The sequence below is a fragment of the Prenolepis imparis genome, unplaced genomic scaffold (assembly GCF_030444845.1).
Source record: "Prenolepis imparis isolate NDT839.2.m4 unplaced genomic scaffold, iyPreImpa1.0 SCAF_14, whole genome shotgun sequence".
NCBI lineage: Eukaryota > Metazoa > Arthropoda > Insecta > Hymenoptera > Formicidae > Prenolepis > Prenolepis imparis.
In genome coordinates this window covers 11619776-11638718 of record NW_028141172.1, presented here as the reverse complement: position 1 = coordinate 11638718, position 18943 = coordinate 11619776, and the positions used below count along the sequence as shown (strand labels likewise).

Genomic DNA, 18943 nt, shown 5'->3' with positions numbered 1-18943 from the left:
GGCCTTACATTGTAAAGCGAGTGCTAGGTTCTGACCGTTATGTAATAACTGATGTCGAGGGATTTCAAGTCACTCAAATGCCCTATAATAGCGTTATTGCCGCCGATGCGATGCGACCATATATATATCCGAGTAAATATAATTAATTTGTATGTTTATTTAGTCTATAAAAGATAGTTGTTTTATCCAGTGTTACTAAATATGTTTAATGTATCTACTTGGTACGTTTTGTTCCTATACGTACGACCGAGACGGTCGTAATGTCAGGCTGGCCGACTGTAGGCGAATTATTATTTTATTTATATTCATTTTGTATACGCGCGTGGACGGCGAATTGCGTCTCCCCTTTTCCCCCTCTCTCTCGCGGCGCTGGTTGCGTAAGGAAGGAGAGACAAAGAGTCAGAGTCCGAGTTAGGCAGAGTGCCGTCGTGCGTGCCCCACTGAGTGTTTAACCTAATAAAGATCCTTCATAAAGACTATAGAAAGCATTATAAGAAATACGCCCTGACACCTCCTACACAAGAAAAAATGTAATTACAAAATATTTTTTTGTTTAGTTTAAGATTAATTGAAAAGATTATAATATAAAAAAATTTATGTAAGTCAGATAAAATAAAGAGATGCTCACAACTATTACGCTTTCGTGTGTCAGGAATAGTCGATACTTTTCGTACGTTAGATGTACGAGTCGTTGGAACTTTCACTTTTTGAACATATATACGCAACGAGGTCATCAAAATAAATTCCATATCTTTCTTGACTACGGCTAATTTCACGGGATCATGAATGTGATAATCTATCGCTTTCTTTAATATTTTATTGATGTCATTTAATTTCTTCACAGAATTGCTGGATACATCTTTTTTGAGTATTTTGTCCAAAATAGAAAGTAATAGACTAGATAAGTATATTTGACGTTTAATCCAACATTTAAACATATAGTGATGGTGGTAATCGCAGAAAGCCACAAATGTATCATTCTAAAACCGAAAATATTGAACCAATATTTGTAAGATTCTTCCTAGATTTCAGATTCCTTTAATTTTAAAATTGCTTCATTCAAGTTTTGAGTCTAGCAGGCATTATTTTTATGTGTGTTTGCTATATTCTTTAAAAATTGTGATTACTTCATTTCTGAATGTAAATCGAGTCAAAATTGTAGAGATATTTCGATAGAAGTTGTTTCTGACATTTATTAAAAGATTTATCATGTTAAAAAAATCCTCACTGACAAATTTAACATATGTGTCAAAGCTTCGCGAATCTTTTTTCGCTAACATATATTTCTTTATTGTTACCACTTTATAAAGGTTGTGATCTGACAGAACTTTTCTTACATAATATGTTTTCATATGTTATTTTATACAGTCTGGCATGCAAATTTTGACTCTTTTACCATTCTAGAATCTGTCATTTAATGTAAAAATGCAACAGGAATATTTACCTTATTTATATATTTATATATGGCAGTAATTTATCAAATTAAATTTGCTGATTCTCGATAAATGAAGAATTTGTCTTAGGCGCTTCTCAATTGTACTTTTGACCATTAAACATATTATAAAAAGTCCATTATATATGCAATACGGATTGAAGGCAAAATTTGTTTTTAGCTTAATCTGCATAGTTTCATGCAGACATTTGATCGCAAACTGGAAACGCCCTTTCTTTATTATATTTTCTAGCGAATGAAAAACATAAAAAAATTAAATTTAAAAAGAAGAATATTAGAAATAAATAGTAATTTAATTATAATAAGTTACAATTTGAATTAATATATAGCTTAAATGAATCTTAACAACTAACAATATATATAATCAAGCATATCTTAAAATCAAAGCATATTGTATGAAATTAAAATTTATATGGTATATGTATATATATTCGACAATTATTTTAAATCCGTAAAGTTAAATTTTATATAGGTATTACATTTCATATTTAATTTTAAAACCAAAATACGGTAAAATCAATAACATACATATAAAAACAATCGAACCAAAAGAAAATAACTGATGTATTGTTACCAATGTTTAATAACATGACTACGTTTAAACATCATTTAATATACGAATTTAAAAACGATATTTTACTTATATTTAGAAAAATAGAATTAATGCAAAATTTTGATATCAATGTATTATATTATTATTGATAAAACTTAAAAGTAATATTTAATCTTTAACAATAAAGAAATTATATTCTGCGATGACTATCTAATTCTAACGTTTTTTGATGTATGTACACTATTTCCCGTGAAAGCTGAGGAAGTAATACTTAAAAATTGAATTTATTATGTATATGTTAAAGGCGAAAAAATTCACTAAAATATAGAAAAGCTTACAAGCTTACGACAAAATGTACGCGAGTCTATAGTATTTCAATCAAATCTTGCAAGACTTGCCATGCGATGGCCATTAAATTACATAGAAATATAAACTCACTTAACAACTATATATAAAATAATAACACAAAAAAAATATTTGCGTAACTAGATATATTTTATCATTATTTATTCAATAAATAGACTGACAATGAGAAATTACATAATTTTATACAATAATCGCTTTGCACTTATTAATTCGACGTGTCTCTCGATCTTGATTTAATACCATTTTATTTATAAAATAGCAAAAGCAAGGCCAAACGTGTGGTTTACGTGAAATTTGCAAGTTTTTTCAATTTAGTAGCAGCTTTAATAGCAATATTATTTAGCAATTGTAATCTGACTCGCGTATTGTTAATTAACGTTCCTATGTAATGTAAATTTTACGCTGGTAGTTGAGCCGAATGTGAATTTAATTTATCTTTTTGGTATACCTTCGTCTAAAATTCTTTTGTATGATTTTTAAATCTTTCCCTCGCTTGATTCTTTGTAGACTGAAAATAACTCTTTTATCAGAATTATAACATGCAGTTATACATACAAATACACACACACACACATGCACATAAATATATATTTAAAAAAACATCAAAACATTTGATATTATTGTGATGTTCAAAAATTCAAAATTTATTTATAATTATATAAGTATTCGTTATCTCATACATCGTGATACAATTATAAATATATAAAGATATATAGACACCTATTTATATACATAGCGTACAAGTAAAATAATCAAAAATTCATCGATTCTGTTAATGTTGGTCTATAAAGAAAGGATTTAGATATATAATATTTTATCAAAAAAATTAAGTTTGCTATTTGCTACAATATTATAACAAAATTTAAAGAAATTTTAATACATTGCATAATTACAAACATTTTTAAGAAGATAATTTTTTTCCAATTACCATGCCACCGCACAATTAATATATTTAAAAATTTTATATGCATATAATGAATTCGCTGCTTTATCCAAATATAATATTATCATCAGACAATAAAATCGCTTACTAATGTAAATTACGTTTTATGTTTTTCTACTTAATAAAATAAAAGGCAGGAAATTATAAAACAATGAAATTCAAATGCTATAATAAATGAATGAGAATTAAGTAACTAATTATATTTTTAAAGAATACGAGTCTTTTTTCGAAATTTAAAAAATTTATAAATTTAATAGGAGCAAACATAAAAAAAATAACCAAAAGATTAATTCGTTGGCTTCCGAAATTTAAGAGAACTTGCTCATAGAGTATATCGCGCACGAAATATAATGCATATCAACTCAAATCGTCAAAGATTGAATAGCTTAAAAAAGAAAGAAAGCTTCGATAATTACATGTCATTTATCAATAACTACAGATCCGTTATATCAATCGTTTCAAAGTGTATAACCGACTCGTGTATCTTTGAACTAAATCTGTATCCGATTGGGTCTACTTTGAACCGGAAAGAGGTTTGGCGAATTTATTAAAAGCGCCGACGAAGAGGATTTCTTGACGTAGTTTGTCATAAATCAGCCAGACGAACGGATAATTGCAATTCACGTCGACTAGGTTGAGGTTTGGAGAGGACTCTTGTCCGGTGTAAAACATGGTGATTGCACTCGCGATGATGTCTTTTTCCGTGACATTGACATAAGTACGATGCACGGCATTACCGAGGTGCTGGAAAGATATGTAGCCAGGAACTTCTATTTTGTGAATCGCGCCGAATGATATTAATTCCTCGAGACCTAGATCTTGCAGCAGCTCACGGATTTTCAAATTTTGCTCCACTCGAAAAATCGGCCGCTTCGAGAAGTTTGTATCTTCTTGCGATGTCGCATCATGATGTACCAGATGGCGCAATTTGCAAATACCATCCTTGGTCGACAATCGTTGGACCATATTGGAAATGTCAGTGTCGGTAGCATCTTTCTTGATCCTGCAGTCACCTGATTGTGAGTCTATTGAAGCAGGTAACAAGATAAACAATGATATGTTATCATTCTGGTAGGGAAACTCGCTCACGTGCATACTTAATTCTTTACAATAGGCTAAAAAAAAAAAAAAAAGAAGTTGAGAACATTATATAGAAAAAAAGTGATCAAGATTGATAAATCAATGAATTCGGAAATATATTCGTCTGATTGCATATAAAATATTGTGCATTGTTGAAAATTCCTACAATACTTGACATTTAAAAAAAATTGAAAACCATTTGTGTAAACATATTTTCAACAAATGTTGGAAAATTGAAAGTAAAATGAGTGGCAAATTAGTAAAAATCGGAATCTTGTTTTTCAACAATTTCAAAAACATTTAACAACAGTTTTTATTATTCTAAAATTTAAACCTTCTATCAATGCATATTTATTATTTATTATTTTTTATTAACATCCAGGTACCAATTTCCTGTTTTTTGTTCCGAGACATTTCTTTAGCAGCTGCTGAATATTCTTTTTCGTTATATTTCAGAGGGTTATTTTTAAATACAAAGCTAATTGTATTTTGCTTGGTAAAAGAAAAAGTTCGACATGTTTAACATTTAAAGTTGCTTTGGATATTTGGATTTCCGTTCCTTGACAGAAGGGTTAAAGCGTTGAGTGCTTTAGAACAGTGCTGGGATTTACTTGCCATTTACGGCGAGATTTCGAGACGCACGCCTCTTGCCCCCCACTCCTCGCTCGCGCTATAGCAACGCAGCGCCGGCCGCTCGTAACTAAGGAGCGCGGCACAGTCTCAGGAACGTGCGTATCAAACGTAATAGCACAATTAGCATTCTAATAGCAAAAGTTATTATTAAAATTTTTTATTCAATCTTTTATTTTGTATTAATAATACAAATAGTTATTATTCTATTATTAATCACGTATATGTGTTCTTTTGCTATTAGAATGCTAATTATGCTATTGCGTTTGATACGCACGTTCCTGAGACTATGTGCCGCGCTCCTTAGTTACGAGCGGCCGGCGCTGCGTTGTTACGGCGCGAGCGAGGAGTGGGGGGCAAGAGGCGTGCGTCTCGAAATCTCGCCGTAAATGGCAAGTAAATCCCAGCACTGCTTTAGAATATAAAATATGTTTACAAAATATGTTTCGTTAAACAGCTTTCAATTAGTTTCGTTAAATATGATACAATTAATTCAAAAAATGCAATTATAAAAAGCTTTACATATACATATATATTTTATAAAAACAGATGAAATTACAAGATGATATTTTATGACATATATCAATGAAAGAGAAATTGTCTGTATTTTTCATGGAATTAGCCTGTATCCAAGATCGATACGAAATAGAAATATAATAACTAACAATTGTTATCAAACGATTGTTAATAAAAACGTCAAGATCAAGCAAAGCTTATAATTCTTTTTCCAAGAAAACCATAACAACAACGATATAAACGCATGAGCATTGCGAACAATTGTTAGCCACTAATTTTCTTTCCGCCATCGATTTTGGACACAGGCTCGATGATCAATTCTCTTTCCATTTATAAATGGTCTAAAGATTATATTTGCTCACATTCTCTATGCTTTCGTTTGTCAGGAATTGTCGATACACTTGGTGCATGAGATTGGCAGGCCGTTGAAATTTGGAATTCGACTGACCGAGAACAAAAGGTGTGCATCAAAATAAACTCCATATCTTTTCTGACTACGCTCAATTTGATAGGATGAATCATGTAATTCATTAAGTTATAACTTATATGTCTATTTATGATATTTATTCCCTGGATAGGAGAATAGTTATGATTGAATCCGAAATCTTCGTTCAAAATATGATAACGCGATGATATTAAGAAATTATCCTCCCTAAGCCAAAAGTTAGTATAATAATTGTAGAAGGGGTAAACCATATTACTTTCCTTCCATGACTGAAAATATCAAAGAAAATATTAGTAAGATTTTCACTCATTTCTTGATAAGAGACTTCTGTCATTTTTAAATCGCGTTATTCAAATTTTTATATTAGCAGCCGAAATCGTTTAAGTGCGCGTGTTATGCTCTTTTAAATCTAAAATTAACTCCAAATTGCGCAAAATTACTTTGTTTAAATTAATCAAAATAAAAAAGGTGTTAAAATTATAAAAATATTTCGATAAGTAAACTTTCTGAAATTTATTAAAGGCTCTATCATTAAAATATCGAATAGTGACAAATGTAAGATGTATCCAAGCTTCAAATATTTTAATTATAATTAAAAATATATTCTCTTTTTTTTGTAGCCGCTATTAATCTTTCTGAGTGGCAAAGTGTTTGTGGATAGATTGTTTTTACATTTCAATAGATAAAAAGTCTGCTATACAAATTTTGACACTTTTCTTATTGTTTCCATTGTTTAGTACAAAAATGCTTTATTATTATTTACTTGATATGGAAGTTCTTTGTCTAATTTTAATTTGTAGTATTGTAACAACTCATCTTTCGATAAATTTGTTAAATCAAGAATATCTTTCAGCCGCTCCTCGGTGTTACCATGGATTATTAAATAAATCATCATAAGTCCCTCATATATGCAATACGGACTAAAGGCTAAATTTTTCTTGGGGTTGATTTGGATAACTTTATGCAGACAATTGATCGTGAACTCAAAACGCTTCTCCGCCAATGTATCCTCTGGCAAATAAAAAATACGAGTAAGAAAAAAAACGAGCAAAATATAGAAGAAAAAAATATTCCAATTAATAGTTACAATAAGTTATAATTGAAATTAATAAATTGATCTTAACAATTAATAACATATATAATTAAAGATATGTTAAATGTATATTGTATTAAAAACTTGTTCGAAAATTATTTTGTATGTTGAATATTTTTATTTATTACAACTCAAATTTAATTCTAGAATCGAGATACAGTATAATAAATTATATATAATAACAATTTGAAGAGAAGAAAGAAGAAATTCACGAATGTATTCTCATCTATGTTTACTAACATGATTATATATTCAAACTTTGTTTAATTTGTAAAAAATTCGAAAAACGGTACTTTATTTGTATTACCATTAATTAGAATAATCACAAAATTCAAAGTCAATTAATAATTATTGATATAAATTAATAATGATATTTATCAATACTGACAATGAAGAAATCCATTTTACAAAAATGCTATTTATACTTTACTCAAGGGTACTTTCTGTCATTTTTACGCTGACGAAGTTACACCTTAAATATAATCTTATTTTGTGTATATTTAAAACTTGAAACAGTTCGCTAAAATATATTAATACCGATTTCTAGCAAACTTTGAGAAAAAGTACTAGGATTTAGCTTATTAAAATTTAACAAATGGCAAAATTCTTCAAGTCATGGCCACTAAATTACATGGAACTATAAATACATTTGACATTAATATATAAAATTATTCCAGATTTTTATCTCTTCAACAAAAAAACTCGAAGAATTATATGGATTTATGCAAGAATATTTTAACTTACCAATTTGTGATATCTGTTCTCGATTCATTTCTATTTATAAAATAGCAAGAGCAGAAACAAACGTGTAGCATAGATGAAACGCAAAAGTCTTATATTTATTAAATATTGCTTTGATCGCAATATTATTTAGCAGCTTTAGTCTCGCACGCAAATTTTTGTAGTTGGCGTTATTATCGGATGAAATTGTTGCATAGATAGTTGAACCGAGTTTGAAATAGCTTTTTCCTCCCCATATACATTCGTTTCAAATTCTATTGAACAACTTTTAAATCTGAAGCCGTTCTCTAGCTTTATACAACCTTGACGGAAAAAAAACATTTCTGTCAGAATCAAAGCATGCGCAAATAAATACTCACACAAACACACACACTGGTACATATCAGAAATATTATTTGATTTTAATGTTAAAAATTTACAATTAATTTATTAAAACATTTATACAAATATGCGTTATCTCATATATCTTGACACATTTATGAAAATATACATAAATAAGTGTAGATATATATACATATATATAATAAATCAAATGAAAAAAGGAGTCAAAAATTTCTCATTAATTCTGTTAATATTTGATACATGAAGAGAATCATAAATAGAAAATTTGAATATTTGATTAAAAAAATAAAATTAATACTATCGGCTATAGCAATATCACAGCAAATTTACAAAAGAGTGAAGCACATTGCATGGTTATTCATATTTGAGATAGAAGAATACTTTAGTCTTTTTTCTTATATATATATTACTACCATGCAATTAAACAATTTTATAAATTTTGTAAACTTTATTTATATACGTATGTACACAATATAATATACAAATAATAAATTTTGACATTGTAAACTCGACTAATGTTTTAAAAGAATTTGCAAAAAATTATTTTTTGGCATTTACAGCAGCTATATTATGCATATACATACAAACATGCATACACATATATATGTATATATACAAATAAATAAATATGCATATATGTTTCAGGGAACCGGACCAAAACAGAATTAGGGTTTGGTTTCGGTTACGGTTTAATAAAATATTTAACAACTATTCTGTTTCCAGTTTTGGTTTTTTTATCTAAATAAATTTAAATAAAGAAACTGAAACCGTTTAAATTACGATTTCTTCGGTTACGTTTTCGGTTTTTTTAAATTTTTACTTTTCGTTTTTCTAATCAAATTAATTTCTAAATTATATTACTTTAAAAAATTATTATTAATTTTTATGACATATAAATAAACAACACTTCATATTATACATGAAAATGTATTTAGTTATAGGTATATGTAATATAGATATATATATAAATATATTTTATGTATTTATGTAGAATGAAATATTCATGGATATGAAGTGTTGTTTATTTATGTCATAAAAATTAATAAAATAATAATTAGATACTTAAAAAGTCGCTAGTAAAATTTTAAAATAGGAAATTTTAAAATAGGAGAACGAAGTAAAGTCGACCCAACTAGCCAAAATTATATTTATTCAAAAAACACACAACGTTTCGACCATATGGATGTGGTCCTTATCAAGTGTAATACTGAAACAATACAGTTTTAAATCATAAGTGCGAGACGGTTTGATATGTCAAAAGTTAGAGATTTTTTACATACTTCATTAGTAGAGGTGCAGCCAAATTAACGATAACGTCAACTTTTCCATAATATAGTTACAACATATTTAAATAAACATAACATAAATTATTAAGTTTTTTAAAGTAATATAATTTATATAATATACTTTTATAAATAATTTATATATATGTATATATATATATATATATATATATATATAAACGTGAAACATAATATCCTCACAGCTATAATTATTGCGATGGTATATTTTTTGTAAAAAATATTTCGACTCACCAATTTTCTTCTTTAGAATTTGTTGCTCCATTATAGCTATACGTAGCAAAACAGTGACAAACTTGCTTACATATTTATATCATATTATGTAGCGCACGAATATATTGTCACCGAATGAAATTTGTGTACGATAATTTAAACCGCGTGTTTTGTACATTATTATCATCGTCCAAAATTTTTTTGTACAAATCTAGAGCTGCCATTTGACTTGGTCTCACCATCCAACATAATTATATTGTAATAGAACAAGTTGTAGATTATTATCATCGCATCAGTAAAAGATAAAGGACAAAATTGTAATATAAGACAAATATGTAAAAATAAAGAACAAAATTAAGTTTTAAAAAAATGAAAATCTAAAGGACTGCTACTTGAAATAAAGGATTGTCTTTTAGAATAAAGAACGTATGATCAGCGTAATTATAGATCGTTATCTATTCGACAAATTGATTACAAAATTACACATAACTTTATAAAAGAATCTTTAAATTTACCAATTAATATTACCTGTTCCCGATTAATTTCCAATGTGTTTATAAAATAGCAAAAGTAGGAACAAACGTGTGGCCCACGTGAAATTCACAAGTATTTTTTCAGAAGCTTTGATCGCAATATTATTTAGCAACTATAATTTTGCTCGCATTATTGTTAATTAACATTGCTATCAGATGTAATTTTTGCTCTGGTAGTAAATTTTTTTTTCTAAGATTTTTATTTGTACAATTTTCAAGTTTGAAACTATTCTTTAGGGTGATTCTTCAATCTAGTCTGAAGGTAACCGTTTCTATCAAAATAATATCATGTACTTATACAAACATACTGATAAATGCACATTAACAAAACATCAAAACGTATTATTTAATATTATTATCAAAAATTCAATATTTATTATTATATAAATATACATTATCTCATACATCGAGATACAATTATAAAAATTTAAAAGAATAGATAGACACCTATTATAAGTATATAGCGTACGCCAAGTGAAAGGATGAGTCAAAAATACAATTCTGTTATTGCTGAACTTTTAAAAAAATAATGTAGATATAATATATTATTAAAAAATAATGTATAATGTAATAACAATATTATAGCAAAATTAAAACAGAATTAAGCACAGCGCACATTACACATATATGAGAAAAAGACAGTTTCATTTTTTTTTATACATTATCTCAGCATAAATAACATTTTTACAAATTTGGTAAACATTACCAAGAATTTAAAAAATGTAAAAATGTATATATATGTATATATATATATATATGTATACATATAATGTATATGTATGTGTATATACATATATTTATCATCGAAATTTAACATTGATATATTATGGGACAATAATATCAGCGCTTTTTAATGTTATAATTATATGTTCTTTTGTTCAGTTATTTAAAACGTCAAGAAAATTTTAACCAATATAATTAAGGCCATGGATGGGAAAAGGGCACATAGGCTTTTGTGCCCTTTTTCCGTAAATCATCTAAATCGACTTAGGTATGTTTCATATATATAATATATATATAACAAAAGACAAAAAAATTTATTATTTAAACCCTTAACAGAGAACAAAATAAAATATAATTTTCTACAAGAATCTTTCGACCAAAATATCTGCGCTTTCATTAGATTCGTGCGTCTGTACGCATCCACCAAACGTCTCGCGCGAGACTGACCGCAAGATTCTGAGAAGCGGTGTCGCCAAGCGCACCCCACACGTCCTTCACGCTGCGCGTCTCGCGCCAGACTGATTCTCGATTCTCGATCAGTGTTCCGATTCTCGATTCTCGAGATGTTGCGATTGCGAGACTGACGATCAGTCTCGCGCGAAACGCGCAGCGTGAAGGACGTAGGGGGTGCACTTGGCAACACCGCTTCTCAGAGTCTTGCGGTCAATCTCGCGCGAGACGTTCAGCGTGGTGGATGCGTACAGACGCACGAATCTAATGAAAACGCAGATATTTTGATCGAAAGATTCTTGTAGAAAATTATATTTTTTTTTGTTCTCTGTTAAGGGTTTAAATAATAAATTTTTATGCATTGCATAATTAATTCACATATTTTTATGCATGCATTGCAATCAATGCATGAAAAATAATATATAATAATTAATTATGCAATAATGCATAAAAATTTAGTCTTTGAATCTAAAACAGAAAGTGTAAACAAAAAATAGAATTTTCTATAAGAATCTTTTGATAATCGAGATAATCACAACGTCGAGATTAATTAAAATTTTATTGACGAAAGGATTTATTTATATTTTTTGATAGGAATTAGCCACTTTAAATCGGTTAAATTTATTAGCTCAGTTAATATTTTTGACAGTTATCAGGTGATTTTTGTCAAAAAATATTATTCAAGGATAAAGTATCAAGATATTATTTACAACATATTACTATTTTAATTTTTATAACATGTGTGTGTGAGTGTGTGTGTGTGTGTGTGTTATTACTTTAAAATTTAATTAGCAAATTAACGCTTTAGTAATATTTTTTGACAGATATTAGCTGATTAAACCGTCAATTTGCTAATTAAATTCTTAAATAATACTATGTTTTAAAAATTAAAATAATAATATGTTTTAAATAATATATTATGGTACTTTAAACTCGATTAATATTTTTTGACAGTTATCAGCTGATTCTGTTAAAAAATATTATTTGTTTAATAATATCATTCTTTTTAATATAAAACCGAAGAATGGCGCGCGTGTAGTTGTTGTTTTAGTTTATATAAAAAAGAAACAAAGTTATATAACTCGATAAGCAAAAGATTACTCAGTGACATATTTAAAGTATCAAGTTTTGAATCTTTATTTTGCTTAAAAATATATATTTTTTGTTACCGCTTAATAAATATTTTAGAGTCTCAGAGTTTTTATTTAATAAGTATCTTTACATGTTATGTGTGTCATTTAACACAATGTGACCTGAAAATTTTGACTTATTTTCCTATATAATTTCCATCATTTAATTTAATGCAAAAATGCTCAAAAATTATTTACCTCTAATTGTAGATCACGGGAGGTTGATGCTTTGTTGATTAAATTTGCAAAATGTTTATCAAAATTAACAGTACCTCTCAAGTCATCTTTCGAGACTGCCGTTAAACAAAGGATTTGTTTTAGGCGATGTTCAATGGCACCACTGGGACGTAAGATAAATCAAAAATAGTGCTTCATATAAGTTATACGGACTGATGGCATAATTGCTCTTCGGCTTGATCTTCATATATTTATATGCAAACATTTTATCGAGAACTTGAAAAGCGCTTCTGTCATTATATTATCTGGCGAAAAAAAAAACCAATATGATGAAAAGGTCAAGCAAAATTGACAAGAGATATATATAGAGATATTAAATAGAAAATCATAATAAATTATTATTAAAATTAATGAATTAATTATAATAATATTTCATAACAATTTGAACATTATTTAAAATAAAAGAAATATTAATAATTACAAAGCATTAAATAATATAATATATTAAAATTTTTCTACAATTATTTTGCGTGTGTATAGATAAATATTTATTATATCTCAAATTTAATATTAAATTCAAAATACTCTTTAAATTCAAAAATATAAGTTTAATGATCTAATCGAAAGAGAAATAAAGAAAAAAAATTCGCAAATGTATTATTATATATGTTTACTGACATGTCTACATTTTAACTTCTATTATACTATTCTTCTATTATCTATCTGTACATAACGATCTCTAATTGTAAGAACAGTATTTTGGTTATATTTTCCGCAAATGTGTGTGTGTGTGTGTGTGTGTGTGTGTGTGTGTGTGTGTGTGTGTGTGTGTGTGTGTGTGTGTGTGTGTGTGTGTGTGTGTGTGTGTGTGTGTGTGTGTGTGTGTGTGTGTGTGTGTGTGTGTGTGTGTGTGTGTGTGTGTGTGTGTGTGTGTGTGTGTGTGTGTGTGTGTGTGTGTGTGTGTGTGTGTGTGTGTGTGTGTGTGTGTGTGTGTGTGTGTGTGTGTGTGTGTGTGTGTGTGTGTGTGTGTGTGTGTGTGTGTGTGTGGAATAAACGCATAATTGGAGATCGGTGGATTATTGATGATATTTAATAATAATATTTAATACTTAACAATAAAGAAATTGTATTCTGCAATAATACTATTTATCCAAGAAATTCTGATAATTATTTAAATATACTTTCTGTCGTCTACCCTGTGAAAGACGTACGTAAAAATTGTACTTAATTCTTGTATACCTAAAACGCGAAAATATACGCTAGAATATAGTTAATAGCATCAAATTCGAAATAATGTACGCGATTTTACACGAATCTAAGGAATCACGAGACTCGCTATGCAATGGTTACTACATTACATCAAAATAAAATTAGAATAGTAGGTATATTAAAAAATAATATGTGGCACGAAAAAAAAATATTAGCGTTGTATATCTTAATTATCTGTTTGTTAAATCGGCATCAAAATTATTTGATTTTGTAAAAATTCTCGACTCACCAATTTCCTTTAGAAGTCGCTGCTCCATTTTAGCTATATGGTAACAAAACAATGGCAAACTTGCTTCGTCTCTATCTCGATATTATGTAGCTGCTACTTTTATTTATTTATATTATGATAAGGCACACGTGTATATTATCGTTAAATATAATTTGTGCGCGAACAGTTGAATCGGATGTAACTTAAGTTTTTTGTACATTATCGTCGTCTAAAATTTATCTGTACAAATCTAAGAATGCCTTTTGACTTGATTTCATTACCCGACATAAATATTGTAATAGAACAAGTTGTCGACTAGAATCGTCAGCGTAAAGAAAACTGTAAAAAATAATTAACTTTTTTTTTATTCCTTATTCATGAATAATTTAACTCAAGATTAATTACTTTTCTCAGCTGTCTTTTTAAAATCGTTGAAAAATTCGCAGTTTTGTCTTATTGTTTATAGATAATCTTATATTTTATATTATATAATTATGTGTGTGTGTATAAATTCTATTTTATAATATATTTTTAATGCTAATTAAGCATTTAAAAATTTTTTTAATAGTATTTAATAATGAAGTTCTCGACAACTCACAATAAAATAATTATAAATTAATATACTCCATAAACTTTATACAATATAACAGAAATATAGCTGAATGAGATGTCAATGGTGAATATGTCTATATCTGTATTATTCTTTGCTACTGTACATCTGTACTATTGTTTAAATTAATAGTTTATATAAAACACATATATGACGTCTAATCCAATATTTAATGTCATGACTGTAATCGTAAGAAAACACAGAAAAGTTCTGGAAGTGAAAATATCAAATCAATATTTGTAAGATTTTATTCCTTCCATGATAACCGATTCCTATTATTTCTAAATTGCTTCATTCAAGCTCGTATTTTCGCAAGCATTACATTTGTCTGCTATATTTTTCAGAATTGTTCTGGTACTTTATTTAAATTAATCTAAATGAAAAACGAATCAAAATTATAGAAATATTTCGATAAGGGAGGTTTCTGAATTTTATTAAAGGATCTATCATTAAAACACTGTTCACTGAAAAAAGATGTGTCAAAACTACGTATCTTTATTCCGCTAAAAAAAATACATATACATATCTTTCTTCTTTGTCACCGCTATTATCTTTGTCATCCCATATAAATCTATCTAATTAGCAAAATTTTCGTTATATAATTATACTTACATTTCATTTTATACAGCCTGACATGCTAAATTTTGAATCATTTTTATCATGCAATGCAAAAATGCGTCAAAAATAATTATATCTAAATATATGTATATCTTATAAGATTTATTATATCTTATCTATATTATTATATTTAACTCTTAATATCTTATAATATTTAACGACTACGTTGAAACTTTGTTTAATATCTAACGAATTCAAACGTTATTACACTTATATTTTTAACAAGTAAAATTAATGCAAAATTTGAGATCTCGACGGATTATTATTGATCAAACTTAAAAACAATATTTAATGTTTAGTAATAAAAAATTTATATTCTGCAATTATTCTGCCAAATTCTGAGATTCAAGTATACTTACTATCGTGTAAGCTGAGCTATATATGATATACATATATATATATGTATATACATATAATATACATAACGTATAATATACATATAATATAATATACGTAAATGTAACGTAAAAGTATATGTAAAATATATGCATCTATATGTATGTATATGTATCTATATGTATTGCAACGGACTTTTCCTTCCAGTGCCGCGCAACTTCGTCACTTTTCTCGGTATCTCTACACACAAAAATTCGACAGATTGCTTGGGCGCCAGGTACGGTCAGGCCGCACCACTCAAAATAACACGATAATTAATTCTACGACAGTGACGGCTTAAGCTCGGTAACTCAGTTTCTTAATTGGCAGAGGGGCGGGATTCTTAATGCGGGGAATCGTACTCGGGGCTTCGGAGAGAAGGAGAGTCATTAAATCGGCACATTGACATAATTAAATAAAAGTTAAATAAATATATTTCATATTAGAAAAATGATTGCGGTTTCACATTACTTATTTACGGCCTCGTGACTCGGTAGATCCTCGTCACTCGAGGTGTTACAACACAATTATGGTTCGATATTTATCGCTACCGAGGGGAACATATCCCGGATTATATTTCAATCGAGGAGGCGGGGGAGAAAGACATTTCCCAAATTACAAGACTCAAATACTCGACACACGACAATCAGAGAGACGAAACTCGATAAATAATTAAACTAACATTTATACACAAAATTCTGGACTGTCGACTCGGTACGGCTCTCCATGGAGAGAGAGAGAGGCTGCGCAGTTCTTACTTTAATGGCGAATCTCGGTACGGGCCTCGCGTTTCGGACACTCCCGAGTGCTCGGTAACGAAAGTAATTAACAATGACATTGATAACAATCTTAACCGTTACTAGAGACGCGAGTCCCCGCCGAGTTCGCTCTTACCGAGACTTTGAAGTGGTGGCCTTACAATAATCTGTCGTCCGTCGGTGTCTCACGTGGTTCGCACGCCGCAGTCTCGTCGAACAGTGTACGACTCTGGGCTCACGGCACGCCGGTAGCCGGCGTCGGTGGCGCTGCGCGCGCCGCCTATAATCGATCCTGGATCCTCTGTCGACGATAGTCGATCCTTGTGGGCCTCGTTGTCCCGGTATTTTCGAAACTGCTCTCGGTATTCCTCGGAATGTTGGTGCGGATAATGTGGCTGCTCGCTGCACGTTCCGAATAATTGCTTCTCTCCTTCTCTACTGGCTGTTGACTTGCGGGGGAACCCGCCGAGAGGTGATCAGTCTCCGACGGTTCCGCTTTCCTCGGGACGGTGCCAGCGGCCCCACTGGAGCAGCCATCCCTGTCTCGAGATGTTGGTACCTTTTGATGTGCTCCTCCGCTTAACTCCGTCCGCTATCCGAGGCTGTAAAACGTATCCGGCAGTAACGGGCCCTTACGTATTTATTCTATTTATGGACAATAAATACCTTACTTCTCCGTGTTACCCGGCGTCCCCGAGCGCACCGCTTCCACCCAGGTCGTCCACTCTTGCTGCAAATTCCGCCATCCCACGATGGCTGCTCCCTTCGATACATCAGGGCCTTCTCTGACCACTCACTTTAAATCTATCGGACTTATATAACTAAAGGCGAGTCGACGAAGAAAAGTTCGTCGCTCGCCGACCCAAAATTCGTCCTCTCTCTCGACCCTTCCTCGGCCGGGCCGTGCCGGCCCTGTGACGGGCGTTAAAAACGTCACGTCACAGTATATATATGTGTGTATATATATTAACTAGTTTATCGAAATTTAACATTTACATATTATGAGATAATAATATTAATACTTTCTAATGCTCATTATATGGCTTTCTATTCAATTTAATAAAACGACAAATAACTGTAAAACAATTAAATTAAAATGTGAAAATACAATAGGATTACATTTCCGAAATACTTTGAGAAATATTATAATTTTCTTTTTTTTTCAACTTTGAAAAAATTTATAAAAATAGCGAAGATAAATTTGTACGACACAAAGAACTGATTTATTTCATCGGTCTTAAAATTTTTAACAGATATTATAGTATATTTCGCGTTTGAAATACAATTCAAATTAATACAAATCGACAAAAGATTGACTGAGAAAAAAATATAGCTTCGATAATTACAACATTTTCCAATACCTACAAATCAGTATACAGTATACATTGGTTGAGGACGGTCGTGTTTTGGTTCGGCGGCCTGTTTTCGTTAAATCCGTATACCGCCTATTTCGCTGTTGCTGAGTTTTGCTGAGTTTTCTCTAGTTGTGATTCTAACGAAATGGATGGAAAAAAAATATGCAAAGGATGCGGTGTAGCCGTGGCAAAGCCTGTAACTTGTGGTGGATGCAATATAGCATCGCATCCAAGTTGTCTCGCACGTAGCGGTCATCCCTTCTTGAATGGTCAGTTCTTGAGTTGCCCTTCCGGAAGTTCGCCTCAAAGTTTGAATGCGAGTCCGCAGCTCCTAGAGGATATCAGAAAGGTAATAAGTAGATATACTATGAGAGTTCTAACCCAGGGGCAATGAGGGGGGGTGAGGGGCGAGGGGAACCCATGGCGCGGGGGAATGACGTCACGCGGGGAGGGGGGATGACGTCACGCGGGGAGGGGGAAGCGTCCGCGATTTTGGTACCGGGTCCGCGAGGGGTCCGCGGGGAGGGGGAGGCGTCCGCGGGGAGGGGGAAGCGTCCGCGATTTTGGTACCGGGTCCGCGAGGGGTCCGCGGGGAGGGGGAGGCGTCCGCGGGGAGGGGGAAGCGTCCGCGGGGAGGGGGAAGCGTCCGCGATTTTGGTACCGGGTCCGCGAGGGGTCCGCGGGGAGGGGGAGGCGTCCGCGAGGTTAGGATCCGCGAGGGGTCCGCGGGGAGGGGGGAGCGTCCGCGATTTTGGAGCCGGGTCCGCGAGGGGTCCGCGGGGAGGGGGAGGCGTCCGCGAGGTTAGGATCCGCGAGGGGTCCGCGGGAGGGGGAAGCGTCCGCGATTTTAGGATCCGCGAGGGGTTCTCGGGGAGAGAGGAACCGCGAAAGACCGCATGAAGCTTTATGGGTGAGGGGTCTGCGGGGAGAGAGGAACGCGAAGGAGAGCGCGAGGCGAACGTGAGAGAGAGATGTCGCGAGAGAGACGTTCGCGAAAGAGAGATAGCGGTAGCGAGATGATGCGGCGATTGAGAGCGCGAGGTGTTGCAGCGAGGCGTATA

The 18943-nt window shown here is 31.3% G+C and overlaps 1 protein-coding gene across 1 annotated transcript; it reads right to left on the bottom strand.

The window, feature by feature from the left end:
• Positions 1-214: 214 nt before the first annotated feature.
• On the bottom strand, positions 215-14215 carry LOC145945181 (leukocyte elastase inhibitor-like). Its single transcript, XM_083054007.1, has 6 exons — positions 14188-14215; positions 6750-6997; positions 5904-6255; positions 3833-4430; positions 629-897; positions 215-276 (listed from the first exon to the last, which is right to left on the bottom strand). Exons 1-6 carry the CDS (start codon positions 14213-14215, stop codon positions 215-217), a joined length of 1557 nt encoding a protein of 518 aa, XP_082910133.1.
• Between the last annotated feature and the right edge of the window lie 4728 nt (positions 14216-18943).